Source organism: Typopeltis vanoorti, chromosome 2, assembly GCF_054136105.1.
Source record: "Typopeltis vanoorti isolate ZY-2024b chromosome 2, IOZ_Tvanoo_1.0, whole genome shotgun sequence".
NCBI classification, from domain to species: domain Eukaryota; kingdom Metazoa; phylum Arthropoda; class Arachnida; order Uropygi; family Thelyphonidae; genus Typopeltis; species Typopeltis vanoorti.
In genome coordinates, this window is record NC_143550.1 from 94,322,242 (window position 1) to 94,338,162 (window position 15,921).

The 15,921-nt window shown below is 34.0% G+C and overlaps 1 protein-coding gene across 2 annotated transcripts; it reads left to right on the plus strand.

Annotated features, from left to right (window-relative positions):
• The first annotated feature begins 1,124 nt into the window (after window positions 1-1,124).
• Window positions 1,125-8,927, plus strand: LOC150109264 (uncharacterized). Of its 2 annotated transcripts, XM_090406841.1 has the most exons (4): window positions 1,125-1,180; window positions 1,307-1,475; window positions 1,581-1,685; window positions 8,578-8,927. In XM_090406841.1, exons 2-4 carry the CDS (start codon window positions 1,320-1,322, stop codon window positions 8,767-8,769), a joined length of 453 nt encoding a protein of 150 aa, XP_090262967.1. In that variant the 5' UTR covers window positions 1,125-1,180; window positions 1,307-1,319; the 3' UTR covers window positions 8,770-8,927. The 2 variants fall into 2 exon arrangements, with proteins under 2 accessions (XP_090262967.1, XP_090262975.1); XM_090406849.1 differs by lacking the exon at window positions 1,581-1,685.
• Window positions 8,928-15,921: the final 6,994 nt, after the last annotated feature.

A 15,921-nucleotide genomic window follows, 5' to 3' on the forward strand; every position in this document is an offset into this window, starting at 1 on the left:
ACTTGGTTTGTTTTGGTAATGATGCACAGGAATACAAGAACAGATATGATGGATATACAGCAGCTTTATCACACACACACACACACACACACACACACACACACACACACACACACACGCTCAAGGACAAAATGATAACTCATGCATTCTCTCCTTTTTTACCATCCTCAGTAAGGAAATTTAATAAGATAGGGAACATAAGTTTGTAAAGTAAAACCAAGGAAGCAAATGAATGATACAGTCGATACCACAATCATTATTAATCAGTACTAAATTTTGAGGCTTTAAAAGCAAATAAAATTATTCTCCGTGCTCTTTCGACGAGACTGGTACAAATGTGTGCAAAAGATATTCGTTGCACTTCGTAAGTTCGCCACATCCTGGTATATCGACAGATGTAAAGGTGACCCATTATCAATAGTTTTCATTATTTGTCCCTTCATAGTTTAATCAGGTGCAAAATTCGTGTCTCACTTTTTATGATCCTTTATATGTACACAGTAGAGTCATTGGTTGTTTCCGACCATTTTTGGCTATTTTCTGTTGGATATAAAACTCATACATTCCCAGTAACTGAATACACGACATTGCGTGACATTCCCCACATTATTGTGTTACTCAGTTATCGTTTCCTCTACTGACTTGGTTAGCACATCCGTCAATAATCCTGCTTAATTAAGACTACAATACCTTCTTCCATTCTTCTAATTTACAATTTCCACATTCATTGAAATCGTATGAATGCAGCGTCTGTTTGCACAGAACTGCACTTTATGAACACAATTGGTTTACGCACCTGCCAAACATTTGATAGCAGATCTCTATAGCGATGCTGAATGCGCTAAAACTCAAGTGAGTTAATGGAACAATAACAGACGTTATACAAAAAAGAAGCACGTGCATTAACAGGTCGTAGAAATGAGACGGTCTTCCTGTTTAACAAACCAGTTCGTCGAAGCTGCAGGGAATGACACTATGACCAAATTAAATGGGTCGGCAGGACTTTTTTATTTTTTACTATTGTCGTTTCACAACTAGCTAGCTCACTTCCTGTCCACCCCAAGGGCAGATAATGACGTCACACCACAGTTTTACTATTTCTCAGAACCCGTTGTCATGGCTTTAGAAGCTGAACATCGTTGAGGCCTTGTTATCGCAATCGTATAAGTTTTTCCGATAAGTAAGTCGTTTTCCTGTATTTCAACTGTACTCAGTCTCTTTCTTACTTTATATATTTCCCGAACACAACATTTGGAAAATTTTTAGCTACCCGTTTTGCAAAATCCAGTTATTTTTCTGTTCTTAGGAGCTCAGTCAAAATGCGTCTGGAAGTGGCGATTTTCTTAGCAACTTTCCTATTTCTTCAAATTATCACTCCAAGTTTGGGTGACGACGACGATGATGATGGAATTGCTAGTAAGGCCAAAGATTTCTTTAATACTGCCAAAGATCGTCTGGGAGACTTCGGTAGCAAGGTGAGATGTTTTTGATTGAATTTCGGTGACTTAAAAATACATTCTCTATTGATATTCGTTCTTACGTGGTTCGCGGGTTTAATAGTAACAGTTCTGGTCCTTTAGGTATTCAGCTCGCGTTCGGGAGATGAAGAAGATGGCAAAATAACGGAAAGGATCAAAAATTTCTTCAGTGAGACAAAAGACTATCTTGGGAAAATCGGAAGCAAGGTAAACAAAAGGCTTTACTGAAGGATTAGATGTTTGTTGTTGGCGCAAGAGCAATAGGAAGACATTTAAATTTGCGCATGCTGAGAGACGAAGTACACAATTACTCAAATACACAATTACTGCTCAAGTAATTTTGTATTTGAGCAAAATTACATGAGCAGTAATTTTCTTGAGCAGTAATTGTGTATTTGAGAGCTTCAGATTCTCTTATTAATTGAGCATTATTATTATTATTATTATTATTATTATTATTATTATTATTATTATTATTATTGAATGATGAGTACTTCCATGAAGTCCAAAGACTCATCAACTAGAGAACCAAACTCTTAATACAATATCTATCGTACTTTTTCTTGACATATTGACTGACACAGCACTCACTACTGACTCTGCAACCCATTCTACTCGGTTACCCCCCCCCCGCCCTCTCCAAGAAAAAAAATCTAGTCCTCACACCCTTGCTAACCGTACTGTTATTCAGTTTCCAGGGATGATCCCTTGTTCTTTCCCATTTGAGTGCTGGTTACTTGATAGGTTATTTAGTCCTGAAAGAATTGATTTTATCATAAGAAAATGAAAATAATAAAAACTGGCTTTAATTATTCTCTCGCCTTGTCCACAGTTTAGCTATTTGTATATTAGTCTAGCAAATGAGGGTGTTGTCTTTTTTTTTTAACCAAAATATCACTATTAAAAATCGAAAATAATTCCATGAAAAAAATAAAAAAAATAGGCAAAATAGCCATAAAAATTAAAATTAACCTTAAAGTTTATTTCAAGTTCTAAATTGCACGATGTCACTAGCAAGAACAAAATCTACTTCCGTTTTACTGAACAATGGCCCAAACATTTTTGAACAAGTAATTAGCAAGTATTATGGAGGACGAGTGAAAAACATTTCTTTTAATTTACTTCGATTCTCCACTGAATCATTAATTTCGAAATTTTAATTTGGATTTGGCCGAGTGGTTAGAGCATCCGCTCTGCAACCAAGAGGCTGGGGGTTCGAATCCCGCCTTTAATGTTTGTGATTGTCTTTCATCTTTATACATTCATTCATAAAAGTCAATAAACACGCCCCAAAATGGACAGCATCACCATGGGGGCAGTAGATCCAATCCTCCCGCAATGGGAGAGGCCTTCACCCTGTAGTGGGTAGAAAAAAACCTGCTGAATATCATCATCATCATCATATATATATATATAGTTTTTTTTTTGGGGGGGGGGGTATATTTAAATGAAAATTTACGATCTGGCATGGATTGCTGGACGTTGACAATCACTCATGAAGAAAAGATACGTTTAGTGATAATAATTAGTAACTAAATTTATTTAGGTAAATAATTGTTATACCAATATTTCGCTTTAGCCACCAAGGCATCTTCTTGGGCACAAAGAAATACACTAAGCACATGCACACTAGCAGAAATACAAACAAAAACTGAGTGAGAGGATCCTAGAGTTTTAAGTGGCGTCTTCCATTCCATAGGTGCGTTCATGGAATCTTGCTGCGTTCTTCAAGCAAGAACTCAGCAAGATGATGATCTCACAGATTTCATGATGAAGTGAGGAAACCCGAATTGTTAAGATTTGGCAAATGTTGTAATGCTGCGACGGAATTCTAGAAATAATGGCTCTGATTTGTATTTGCTTCTGTATAAAAGGGAGCCCCCCCTCCCCCGCTACCACTTTGGATCTGGTAATATCCATGGCATAGTCTGCCACCCTGGAACAACAGCAGTATAGACGATGGACATATCTAAAGTGTAAAAAAAAAAAAAAAAAAAAAAAAAATGCTATATTTCTCCATAGAAAAATATCTTTGATAGCTCACTTAAAGGTGTCATATAAAAAGTAACCTGCATGTTACTTAAAATCGTACTCACTCCCACCATTTTCTCCCCAGCCAAATTTACTTCCCCTACCTCCCTCATTTGAGATAAGTAATTTCATTTAAAAAATTATTTTATAAACATTCAGTTATTATATTCTCTAAGTCTTCATGTTTTTTTTTTCCTGACACGATTGCTCCTTTATTTTTTTATTTATATTTTTTTCTTTCTTAACTGCTTTTTTTGATTCGGTTGAAACAAAACTGGGAAAATAATTGCACGCTATGTTCAAAGTCATCATATTTCTTTTCGGAGGACTATATACTATTAGCCTAAATATTATTTTAAATGGCTTGCTTAATCGTGTTTCCTATGCTAGAAAATGTATGCTGATATATTCACAGTCAGGTCATCGGCAATATTTTGTGTTAAAAAAATAAAAAGAGTGGGAGATTTACATCCTTCAGAATTTATGTTTTCTATATTTTCGAATAATTCTTTATTATTATTAAGTCAGACGCACGACTTTATTTCCTGTTGAAATTCAAAATGTCCGCCTTCTCCTACGAAAGTATGATTCAACAAAGAATGCTAGTGTAGAATTGTCTTAAATGCCTTTCCGGTTACTGACTTATTATCCATACCTTTAGTCACGCTATTGCTAAATGTTCCTGTTTACGCCATTTCGAACGATATTTGTCAGTGACTCACATAGATCGTTCATGAAAGCAAAACTGTGTCTGTTAGTCACGCTGTATATGACATTATTCATGTTTCATACGTCCTTACTTGCGCGTTAACATTGTGTTTCCATATTTTAGAACAGTAGCAGGAAATTTCCAAACGTTTAGTGATTTGTTAGTTCCAAGTTTAAACAGATGCAGGTGCTGAACAACGTATTTGAATTTTTCAGATTGTAGCGTGCAACAGGCGCCGTTAGTGTAGTGGTATCATGTAAAATTCCAATTCTTATCACCTGGGTTCGATTTCAGGGCTGTGAAGTATCATTCTTAATAAAAAAATAAAAAAAAATCATTTTCTCTCTTTTGAAACTTAAAATTCAATACTCGAAAGTTATTGCGAACGAATGATCACACTGGAGTTAAATCAAACCATGGCTATCGTAACCTTAAATATTTCAGAGTGAAGTTTTCTAAATTTGGACAGTATATTTTAGAATTCAAGAGAGGGGAGAAAAATTAAGATTTTTTTTGCTATAAAAAAATTATAAAAACTTAGGTTTTTGTGGATCACACTGCATAGCCCGGGAATCATACACGATACCACTACATCCAGCGACACTAGCTAAATGCCTTTTCTACAGCTCTTAGAAAGATTAATAATCTCAGTAGTTGTTGGATTCCGCAAACAGAAAGCATAATAAGTAATTATTCATACTACTAAAAGAAATATATTTCTTACGAAGTTACTTTATGCCACATATGAAAATGATTAAGTGAAGAGTATGTGGAAATATACTCTTTATCGCAGCCCATCTTTTCATTTCAGCCACATAGGATAGCAAATAATTTGGGTGATGAGCTGAAATTTCTTTCTTATGCAATTATTTTGAAATAATCCATTAAAAAATTTAAATTTTAGGGAAAGCGGACACGTGCTCGAATGTTAGTCATTAGCATAGCTTGGATTAAAAAATAAAAAAAAAATAAATAAATTCCATTATATCATTCAGATTTGGAAGGATTGAGCGTCCTCTGGGAGACATCTTTGGGCCTTTTATAGGGTAAAGCTACTACTGTATCAGCCATTTACATTGGCTGATATAGTAGGTATAACCAGAGTCGTCGCAATCCACTAAGCAACTAAGACAATGCCTAGAAGCCGCAAGTTTGGAGGGGTAACAAAAATCAGCGAAATTTATCTCAACCATAAAAAGGCCGTTCTTATTTTTACATAATTTGTTGAATTAATGGAAGGCACATAGTGCTTGTATAGGGTCGGCATATACCCTAACAACGGTCCTGGGTATAAAAGAAATATTAGAAAAAGTTAAATGGAGTTTTTTTTTATATATTTATTATTATTATTTTTTTTTTTTAAAGAATCGTGTCTATGTTCTCAAACTGCTGGTAATTTCACAAGTATGAAAGATTCCATAATTATTCATTTCGGTCCATTCCTACATTCAGCACCATTTTCTCCGCATTGCTCTCTAGGGACCAAATCGATCGTAATACAAATGAGGAAGCACTGCCATCTATGCGTCAGGAAACTAACTATAATACTTTTAGTGGGTAAAAAAATATACAGATATATGTTACGGCAGTGGGTTGAAATCGGCAGCATCAAGCGGAGTTCCTTAGATATCTATTTGATTATCATAGCCTTGTGATCGATAAAGCATAAGACTAAAACTGAATATATAAGAGGATATCTGAAATTGTTCCCCTCTCTCTCTTTTTCTCAAAAGCAAAGATTGGTCGATTGGTAGAGCCTCTGCTACTAATGGCTCAGTTAAGTAAGTTTGAGCGCGGTTAGTAGTTAGAAGGGATCCAATCGTTCGATTCTGTTGGCCCAATCTCCTTCGATGAGTCTTTGGACTCCCTGGAGGTGTCAAATAATAATAAAAACATGATGTTTATGAGAAGGAAATTTTTTTTTTTCACCATTATGTGTTGGCCGAGCATCGAATAAGAAAATGACAATGCGTGTGTGTGCGTGCGTGCGTGCGTGCGTGTTATCATATCGAAATAAGTGGTTTTTTTTCCCCCTTACGTTAGCAACAATAATGCTGTATTCTATTTAATGCAGTTGTTTGATCGCAAGCTACAGAATATTTGAAAATGTAAGATTTTGAATTAATCTTAATTTCAGTTGCATTTTACAGGGGGGAAATTAGTTCAAAATTAAGTGGATATTGAATACCACATTATTTATTATTATATTACACCAACTTATCATTTCAGTAAGAAATTAGTCATTATAGGTTTTAACACTTTCTTCCAGTGTTCGTCAATACGAAAAGGATGACATTTTAAAATTCATGAATAATCTCACACAACTTCAATTTAGAGTGCAAACGGCTAAGAAAGTATGCAATTAGGTATTCTTAAAGCAGTGGAGTCAACTGGTAAGGGACTTTCTAACATGCACAGAACTATCGACTCTTCCGTGGTGCAGTCGCAAGGATGATTACGACATTTGCTTTTCGGTTTGATACTGGTATGGGATGCGAGGTAGCTTTACAAGGGATTTTCAACTGAAGAAGAATTATCCAGTTCTACTTCACGTTCTTCTTTCTGAAATGCAAATCAGCCAAACAAAAAAAAAGAAGAAGAAATTAACAGTCGATACACTGCACTCATAACCTTGATTGCTTTTATCCATAGTTCAACCAGTGATACCAGGAAGTTTCTAGCCTGTAGTAAAATATCATTAACTTGTCTCTTAGGAATGCTTTTGAGTGTTTGATTTTTATTCAGATCGTTTACTCAAAATGAGTACATCAATAAACATTAATATTCCAAATAAGCAAGTAAAATGATCCCGAGAACACACGTATATACAGATATAAAATACATACCCCTAGAGCAGCAGTGATTTTATTATATATATATACATATATATATTATATATATATATAATGATCTAACGCCTTTTATTCCCTTATAAGAAGTAGGCGAGGTCTTTTAACCCTATCTAGCTTTTGGAGACTGGGTGAGCAGTTTAATCTCCACCGGCAGCCAATCAGAGATAGCTTGCCCATGACTATACTATCATTAATTATAAGCGGCAACCGATGAAGAGACAGGAAAACAAGTGTTGCCATCTCTTGGTACCTAGCCCTAACAGGATATTTGCATACCAACAGAATGTATAGTTTTCCTGTGAATAGAAGTGAGTTGTCCTAAACGACTGAAGAATAAATGATAAATAAGAGAAGGAAATTAGCTCAGATGGTAATTTGAAAATGAATCTCACAGATTTACATTTGGGATGAAAAATACTACACGGAAGTATTTGGTGGTGGGGGGAGAGACAGGAAAAGAGAATGAAGAAAGGAGTTTTTACAGGAAAAAAAAATCATTATTTAAATACTCCGTTACGACCACATGTGAAGATCGAGGATTTTGCGGATTTTAGAGTCGCTATCCTAATTGGATATTTGGGATGATAAAATTGTTCTATGAGGACAGGATTCTCGTCATAAATATTTCTAAATCGTTATTAAGGAAAGGTAAATTTAAGGAACAGTGTGTATATGTTTACATTTCTTAGCTTTAAAATAAATATCGATACGGTATGAAATCTCATACTGAATACAAAAATAGGAAACTGAGACTAATAATTGCGGAAATATCATCTGCTCTAAAAAATTTTCCTAGTCTCGAGATTCGGCTAATATTAAAAGCATTCTCTCTCTCTCTCTCTCTCTCTCTCTCTCAATCTCTCTCTCTCTCTTGCATCTTTAAATGTTGTTTTTTTTTTTCAGATCGGTCCTCGTAAACTGTGTTGTTAGTTAGGTTAGCTGGAATTTAGCCTCAGAAACGAAGGCTATGGGATCAGTATATTAAGTATGTTAATTGCGTGTTTGCGTGTTTTCAACTCATGTACTTCCCCCCCTTTTTTTATTGTTGGAGGAAATATCCGATTTTCCCTTAGTGAAAATCTTGCCACTCCTTATGTATGAGACTGACTACATCACCTGCAACTGAAAACGCTACCCATAAAAGATCTTCGCTTTCTAGAAGGGATTCAAATTCACATCTTTATAACCAAGGGACAGATGCCGTGAAGTCCATTTGTCTCTTGGCTGGACTCCTTTGCGCCATTGTACTATGGGCTCTCAAAACGTCCTGGTGATTTAAAAGACGAAATGTATTTCAAATGGAAAAGGATATTTTAGATAGCTTTACTTTATATAACTATGTCTTTGTTTATTGCATGCATAAGTTTGGTTTATAAATGTTCATTTTTAATTTAACTTTTAATTTTTAATTAAAATCCGTTTTCAATATGTGGCAATGTAGCAATTAATTTATTAGAACTTTATAATTACTCTGCTTCCTCATGCATTTTCGTGTTTGTTTTTGCAGATGAAAGAAGGTGGAACGGAAGCCATCAGTAAAGCAAAAGAGTGGGCTTCCGGTGTCGGAAATAAAACCGGTGAAGCTTGGAGAAACTTTAGAGATCGCTTTCGTAGTGGTACAGAGAAAGGAGAAGAAACAATCAAGAAAGTAGAGGAAGTGGCAGAGGATGCAGTAAAGAAATTCACTCCTCTCCGATAAACAGCACGTTGCACTTGGAAGCTACTTTCGTACTTCCTATAAATGACACACCAAAGAATGCATGTTACCAAAATGATGCCAATGCATTATCTGCACCCCATCTCATAATAAACGAATTAGTAACACAAAATTGAAATAAAGTTTATTTTGATTTGTTATCATGATTCAAAGTGAACAAACACAGAAATATAAATTTGTCAAAATTAAGAATATTTCGATAAAAATTGATATTTTAAAATCATTAATTTTCGCGCCTCTTTAGAAGAACAGTCGGTAGCAAAGACGCTCTTTGTGTGTTTTAATATTGGCTAGGACGCAAAATGCATTTATAAGGAATCTTTTCATTGAACATACTCGATATCATATGAAAGTGGTTGGATTTTTCCTCCACGAATCCGCCCCCCCCCAGTCTTGTTTTGCTGCAAAAACAGACAAATACAACCAGGAAAACGTGGTTAACGAATATAACATGGAAATAGGATCACCCACTATCTCTTAGCAAAAAGTAAGTTCACGTAAGCCCGATTAGTTGTCTATAACAAACCATTGCTCTTGTTACATTACAGGGAGCCAAGTGAGATGAACTTTTTATCTTGTATAGTGAAAAAGTGAAGTTTAAAATTATTGCTCGAAATTAGCTCATCTAGCCTGAAATCTTCATTACTTTTTTTATAAAGGGTAATTGCATTAAATCATCCTTACCATACTTACTTGGATGGTTGCGTTCTTTTATGACATTCACTTTTCAATCTATTTTAAAACAAAATGATTTTAAGATTCCACTTTATAATTTTATTAGTATTTACGACCTCGGAGTTTTGATTTTTTTTTTCATATTTCAGATAATAAATCGTGTGCGAAACTAAAATTTTGAAAGTTATCATAGATAGCTTACAGAGATGATGAAAAAGGCAAAGGAAATGCCTTTGGTGTGTTACTGACTTCAATACAGTAACAATAAGACTGGAAAACGAATCTAGGGACATTTGTAGGCTATTAGTATTATCCGGTATTGCATACCTGCACATCTTTATTCATAAAAGAAGACTACTTTGGAATCCTGAACGAGTTGTGTGACCCAGCATTGTGGGTCAAACAACTAACTGTTTAAACACACAGAGGTGTATGCTGGAGTAAGATATTTGCAACATCCATATTTACGTGACCTTCACTATGTAACTTTTCTTCTCAGAAACTAGAGTCTCTCTCCAGTCAATGACATGGCCCATAACCTATTCTCGGAAGAAATATGAGTGGTGTGGCATTCCAGTTGTCTGTTGTAAACTGTGATTCAAAACCCGTTTTGAGATCTTCCCCGTTGTGGAAAAAATGCTGAAGAAATCGCGCGATCTTAATGAATTAGTTGACTGTCCTACTGTGCTTTGTATAATGTTCGTATAACTTATATATATATATACTATTGAAAAGACACCTCAGTTTTCATTTACGCTTTTAGCTTTGTATTTTTCAAACCATTAAACATTCAAACAGATGGCTGGAGATCAGTGAGTAGACCTTGAGATTAATATAATAATAATAATAAACTCCTGAATTCGCAAAAAACACTCTTCATACAATATATCGGTAACAATCTCTTAGCTTCACCAATTATAATTCGCAATTATGAAGCCTAAAATGTTACTCTTCACCGTCTTTCATTAATCTGAGAGTATGATTTACAAGTCCCACTTGGATCCAACACTACAACATTTTATGCATATAGTGTATATTAGAATCGAAATTGCATCACTCTCTTAGCAGCATTTTGGGACATCGTTAGATTCCTTATTTTGATAAGTCCTCTTCATTTGAGATCAAGATATGTACTAAATTGCACTGTTCTTCCTTTCGTTTGGGTACTGTCGGAAGATCGATAAATTGCTTTTGTAGCGTTTGCGTAGCAATCGGTAAACGCGTCCTTGGTTGAGAATATCTCAATTTGAATCTCACGTAGGACGAGAGGAAGCTTTAAAATTGAGGCTGAATAACTAGGGCTCAAACAAAGGATTTTTCCACTCGAAAGAACAGAAAAAAGAATGCGCTCGCGCACACGCACACAAATTAATAGGCATTTATTAAATTAAATTAATCTAACTGTCTGGTGTCAGTTTCTCTGTATAACCACAATGAACAAAAATTCCTCTAGAATGCATAGTATACAAATGAGAATAATGAACATACATAGACAGAGGAGGCCAAATTCTTAAATTTATTTAACAACAATAATAATAATAATTCGTTCTTGCATTTGAGTGCCTAGGATTGACTCTTTCAGATATTATTAGCCCAGCTGTTTACCTTCAAATAAAAACACTAATTGAATTTTTCGTGTTATCTGGTGAAAGGAATGCGCGTAATACGTGTTATTAACGAGGAATAAGATATTGAAAATTGTGACAAAATAAAGAGAGAGAGAGAGAAGAGGAGGGGGGAAGATTATATGTGTTCGGGAGTTTGGTTAGAAATGAAGGACTGGTCCCCATTTTTACAAGACATTCGCTATTTATCAATTTATATTTCTAACAATTCACATTTATAATTTGTAACATCTGTACATAACACAAAATTTTAAATAAAATAAAATAAAAACTTGAATTATAATAATATCAGAATAAAGCTGCGAAATTTCAAAGTGGCTAAAAGAAATCAAATTTAAATAGAACTCCATTATAAGCCTCTTTTATATCTCTTACATTAAGGAAATACGAACCTTCAAAGTGTAAGGAGTTATCTGAGTGAATATAAGTTGAAGCAAGCAACACAATAAATTTTAATACGAAAAACGCAAAGAAGAAAAAAAGATTTCAGTGGAGTTTTTCAATACTAATGTGGCAATGTAACAATTAAAGCCATTGCTGATCATAAAAATGGTTTTTAATAAAAAGTTAGGAAAGTGGTGAAAAAGTGGGACGACCTCTCTCGCTATATATACACTGCGTGTGTGACAAGTTCGACAAGTGAAACTCCTAACTCTTCTAATATCGCCTATTCCATTTTTATAATGTCTCATCATTTACCGAGGGTCTTATGTTGTCAACAATGGAAACACACGCACTGATCACTATGACACTAAACAAGCAGAATCTATTTGTTGTCATGGAAACATAGAAGCATAATGTCTCATCCATCTTAAAACTGTTTTATTATGTAGAGCAGTGTTCTCCAAAGTGTGATACGCGTACCCCCCAAGGGCACGCAAAAAAGTGTTTGAGTGAGTAGGAGACACTTTTTTTTAATTTTGATTACTTAAAAAAAAAAAAAAAAAAAAAAACGTCTTCTTGACTGGGAGCCCAATCTCAATTTTAAATGTTTTCGCTATTTTATGTTTGTATTGAATGTAAACTGAATACACTTTAAATATGCGAATATTGGATTCGCATATTTAAAGTGTATTTCACAATTTAAAAAATGTTTCACATATTTGTAATTTATTTTAACCCAAATTTTAAAAAATAAACACCTTCATAGTTATTCGTGTCTGAATGAATCAACTTCTCCCAAACTACCTTTGCTCGAGAGGGGATACGCCAGTGTTGCGAAAATTTTAAAAGGGATACTCTGGCACAGAACGTTTTGGAAACACTATGTAGAGATAGGTATCAATTCAGTATTCATTTTAGTTGCTTTCTTTTCCCTGCTGATTCTTTCTCGAGGCCACTGGCCTCTTATAAAGTAGACCGCTGACATTTATAAGGTAGCAAAAATAAATAATAAATAACTTATGCACTCAAAACATAGTTAACCAGTTTCGCGAAGACTTCTTAGTAAAACATATGAACTGTCGAACTATTTCTAATGTAAATGTGCCACAGATAATAACGTATCATTAAGGTTTAGAGTTTCAGAAAACGTAATGATGTGTTCGTACTTTATTTGACCTTTGATAGCCGTTTCCTCTTACAAACTGCCCTAGAGCTTCTTCTCCATATATTGATAGACTTCAATGTCTGCATTTGATTTTTGCACTTTGTTATGCTGACAGGTAATAATTTCAAAACTTTTTTTTTATTAGTCTTAGGAATATTTTTAATCTGCATATGATTTGATTGTGCCTAGCTACTTAATCACAGTATTAAAAATTATTAATCGGTTTCTATATTTGTCACATATAGTGACCAGTTTGCGACAAATAATTGCCTGTAGAACAATATTTCGAGATCATTTTTTGTTGATTTTAAAATTTCATAATTAGTACATTTCTACTACGTATAATTCTTTAGTGGTTAATTCATTTACTTTATATTTATTTTATACTTAATAAACGAATTTCAACAATAAACAATTTCGACGAATAATTGCTACATAAGCGAGTCGGAGTTGGAAACATTGGTGACCTTGAATCTACCCAGTACTATCTGTAGCAAAGGTTTGGGGTCAAGATGAATCGCTCTTGTTGAGCTACAGGAGCCACTTTTCGAGGTCTCTTATAAATAGAACTTGGAAGGTTACTCGGTGTTTTAAATTTTCGAATGACTCTTAGAAAAGGAGGTCTTTATTGAATGTATAAAGGATCAAAATTGCAATTAATTACCACGAGGTCACTGCACCTATGTCATTGTTTGATTAATGACAGAAAAAAAATCGCTGTGTGGTAATAAGACAAATGAAAAAATTGGATTAATTGGATAAATAAAGTACGAGCATACTAGTGCCTGATTTTCTGTGCATAGTAACTGTTTCTGTCATTTAAATAAAATAAAAATAAACGAGTCATTTATTTACCCACAATGGTGAAAGTAGCATTTATTATTATTATTTTTTTTTTAATTTTTGGAAATCGGTAACAACTGTTATCATCTGTGACAACTGTGACCGTCGACGAGGTTGAGGACATTTCGCGGCCTGCTTGATGAGAGATCTTCCTAGTATTAAATGGGGACATTTATTGCATGCAATAGATTTATTGCATGTACTAGAAAAGTCTTTAAAAGGTTTGAATAAAAACAAACATGTCTTTTTTTTTTTTTTGCCTGCCTAACGTTCGTTAAATTTGTCACGAAGCTGGGCAGTCCAATGAATAATGATGTTTAGAATTGCATTTAGAAGCTACGGGGACGTATTAAGCGATGCAATATTGTTAGTTCAAATGAAAATGCACATGAAATACATTACGTGGACTGATGGATGGAAGATTAATTTCCAAGAACATTAATGTATTCTAATTCACAACTAAAAGCATTCTTAATTATGTTCATTGATGTTCGAAAAGATTGTGACGTTAATAATATTCTAATGTCCTAAAAGTAAACCAGTTTTGGTAGGCAGCCGTTGACGTTTGGTGGTGGTAAATGAAAAGCTGTAAATAAATAGGTGCTGGTTTGCTAGTTTGAAAAAATTACTTTGTTTATTTACTTAATCTTTTATATCTCAAATGAACTAATATTTTTTAAGTCAACATGTATTTAAGTTACTTTTCCAATGCTATGAAAACCACACAGTTTTTTTTTTCTACAGTCACCTTATGTAATAAATATAATGTATAAAATATCGCATACACTATTCGCTGTATTTTATAATGAATTTATTTTTTTTTTTTTTTTTCTGCATCTCGATAACACGATTTGGCGTGTGAAATGACATTTAAGAATTGTTCTTCACTCCACTTAATTATTAGTAGTCATAATAATTAAGACTAGACTACACAACTACTATTAGACGAAGTGGTTTTGCGTCTGATAATACAAACGACAAGAGATGTTTAATACAAACTCCTGAGTAAGTATATTTGTGTTTCCATAAACATAGGCCTGGAGTGATAGACGAAGGCATTTTCTGATGAAACTGATTAATATAATCCAAGGGCATTTGAAAGATATCGTGTGACTGATATCTGTGTACGTGTATCTAACGTATTTCTCTCTCACTGACTTTCGCTCCTGATATAAATGTTACTGATTTCTAGTTATAATAATAATAATTCATGGTATTTACAGGCCCTTAAGACCCGAGATATACCTAGATCGGTTTTCCTAACCATAATTTTAAGATAAAGTGATTAGTCTTATGCTTTACTTAGGTAAAGAGACCCGACTTCTAGTTATAACTAAATGAAAACGAATGCCGTGTTCAGCAGCAATGTACTTCCCTACACAGTTTTGACTAAAACGCAGCAAGGTATATAACAAAGCTATAATAGCTTTGTTATATAGCTTAGTTGAAGTGAAATATAAACTTTGCAGTTTATATTTCACTCCAACTCCACGCCCTCCTTCTGTTGCTCTTAATTATGGAATTTCTGGCGTATTAAAATTAAATAAAACTATTTAATACCATTATGAAGATATGCATCAAATGTGATAAAAGTTCGCTGGGAAATCCAGATTAGTGCTGCCCTCTAGTATTCCACATTCTTATTTTCCCATACTTGAAACAGTATTCTTAAAGTATTCTCCAAAGCAAATACAGCCTGCGAAGTTATACAAGGTGCTTAAAAAAACCTTCAAGGAGGTTCCGTTTAATAATTCGGGATTCTTCACATGAAAGAAATTTAGTGAGGTGCTAAATTAGAATTCTCAGGAAGCATATAAATAAATATAATTTTAATGGTATGAAATTTAATCCTAGCAAAAAAAGTTGGTAAATGACCTAAAAGAACAAAGAGGAAAATTTAAGAGAACTAAGCGATGTGTAAAAGTAGCTAAACAAAAGGAAGACTTTGGTAAGGAAATAAATATCACAAGGCGGCAGAATGTTCCGGAGGGTATTAAAAGCTTAGAAATGGAGGAAAGAGTACTATAAAAGGAATCTGTGAAAGAAAGTGGCATTAGGCCTGATAATAGAATTGGAGATGTCAAACTTATCTCTTTGCTTTATCCAGATGATGTTGTACTCTTAACCACATATAATGCAAATCTCCACGATTCTCTGACTAAATTTAATATCATCTGTAAAAATTTGGCATATAAATCAGCAATTAAATGACCAAAACTACGAAAATTTTATTTTCGTAGTTTTGGTCATTATATAAAAAACTACGAAAATTTTATTTTCGTAGTTTTTGTCATTTAATTGCTGATTTATATGCATTCTAAAGGAAGATCCTATAGAGCAAGTAAAATATTTCAGCTATTTAGGCAAATTTGGCATGAAAATCAGCAGTAAAAAGACCAAAACTATGAAAATACGCAGGAACATAAAAAACTTCAGCTGTAT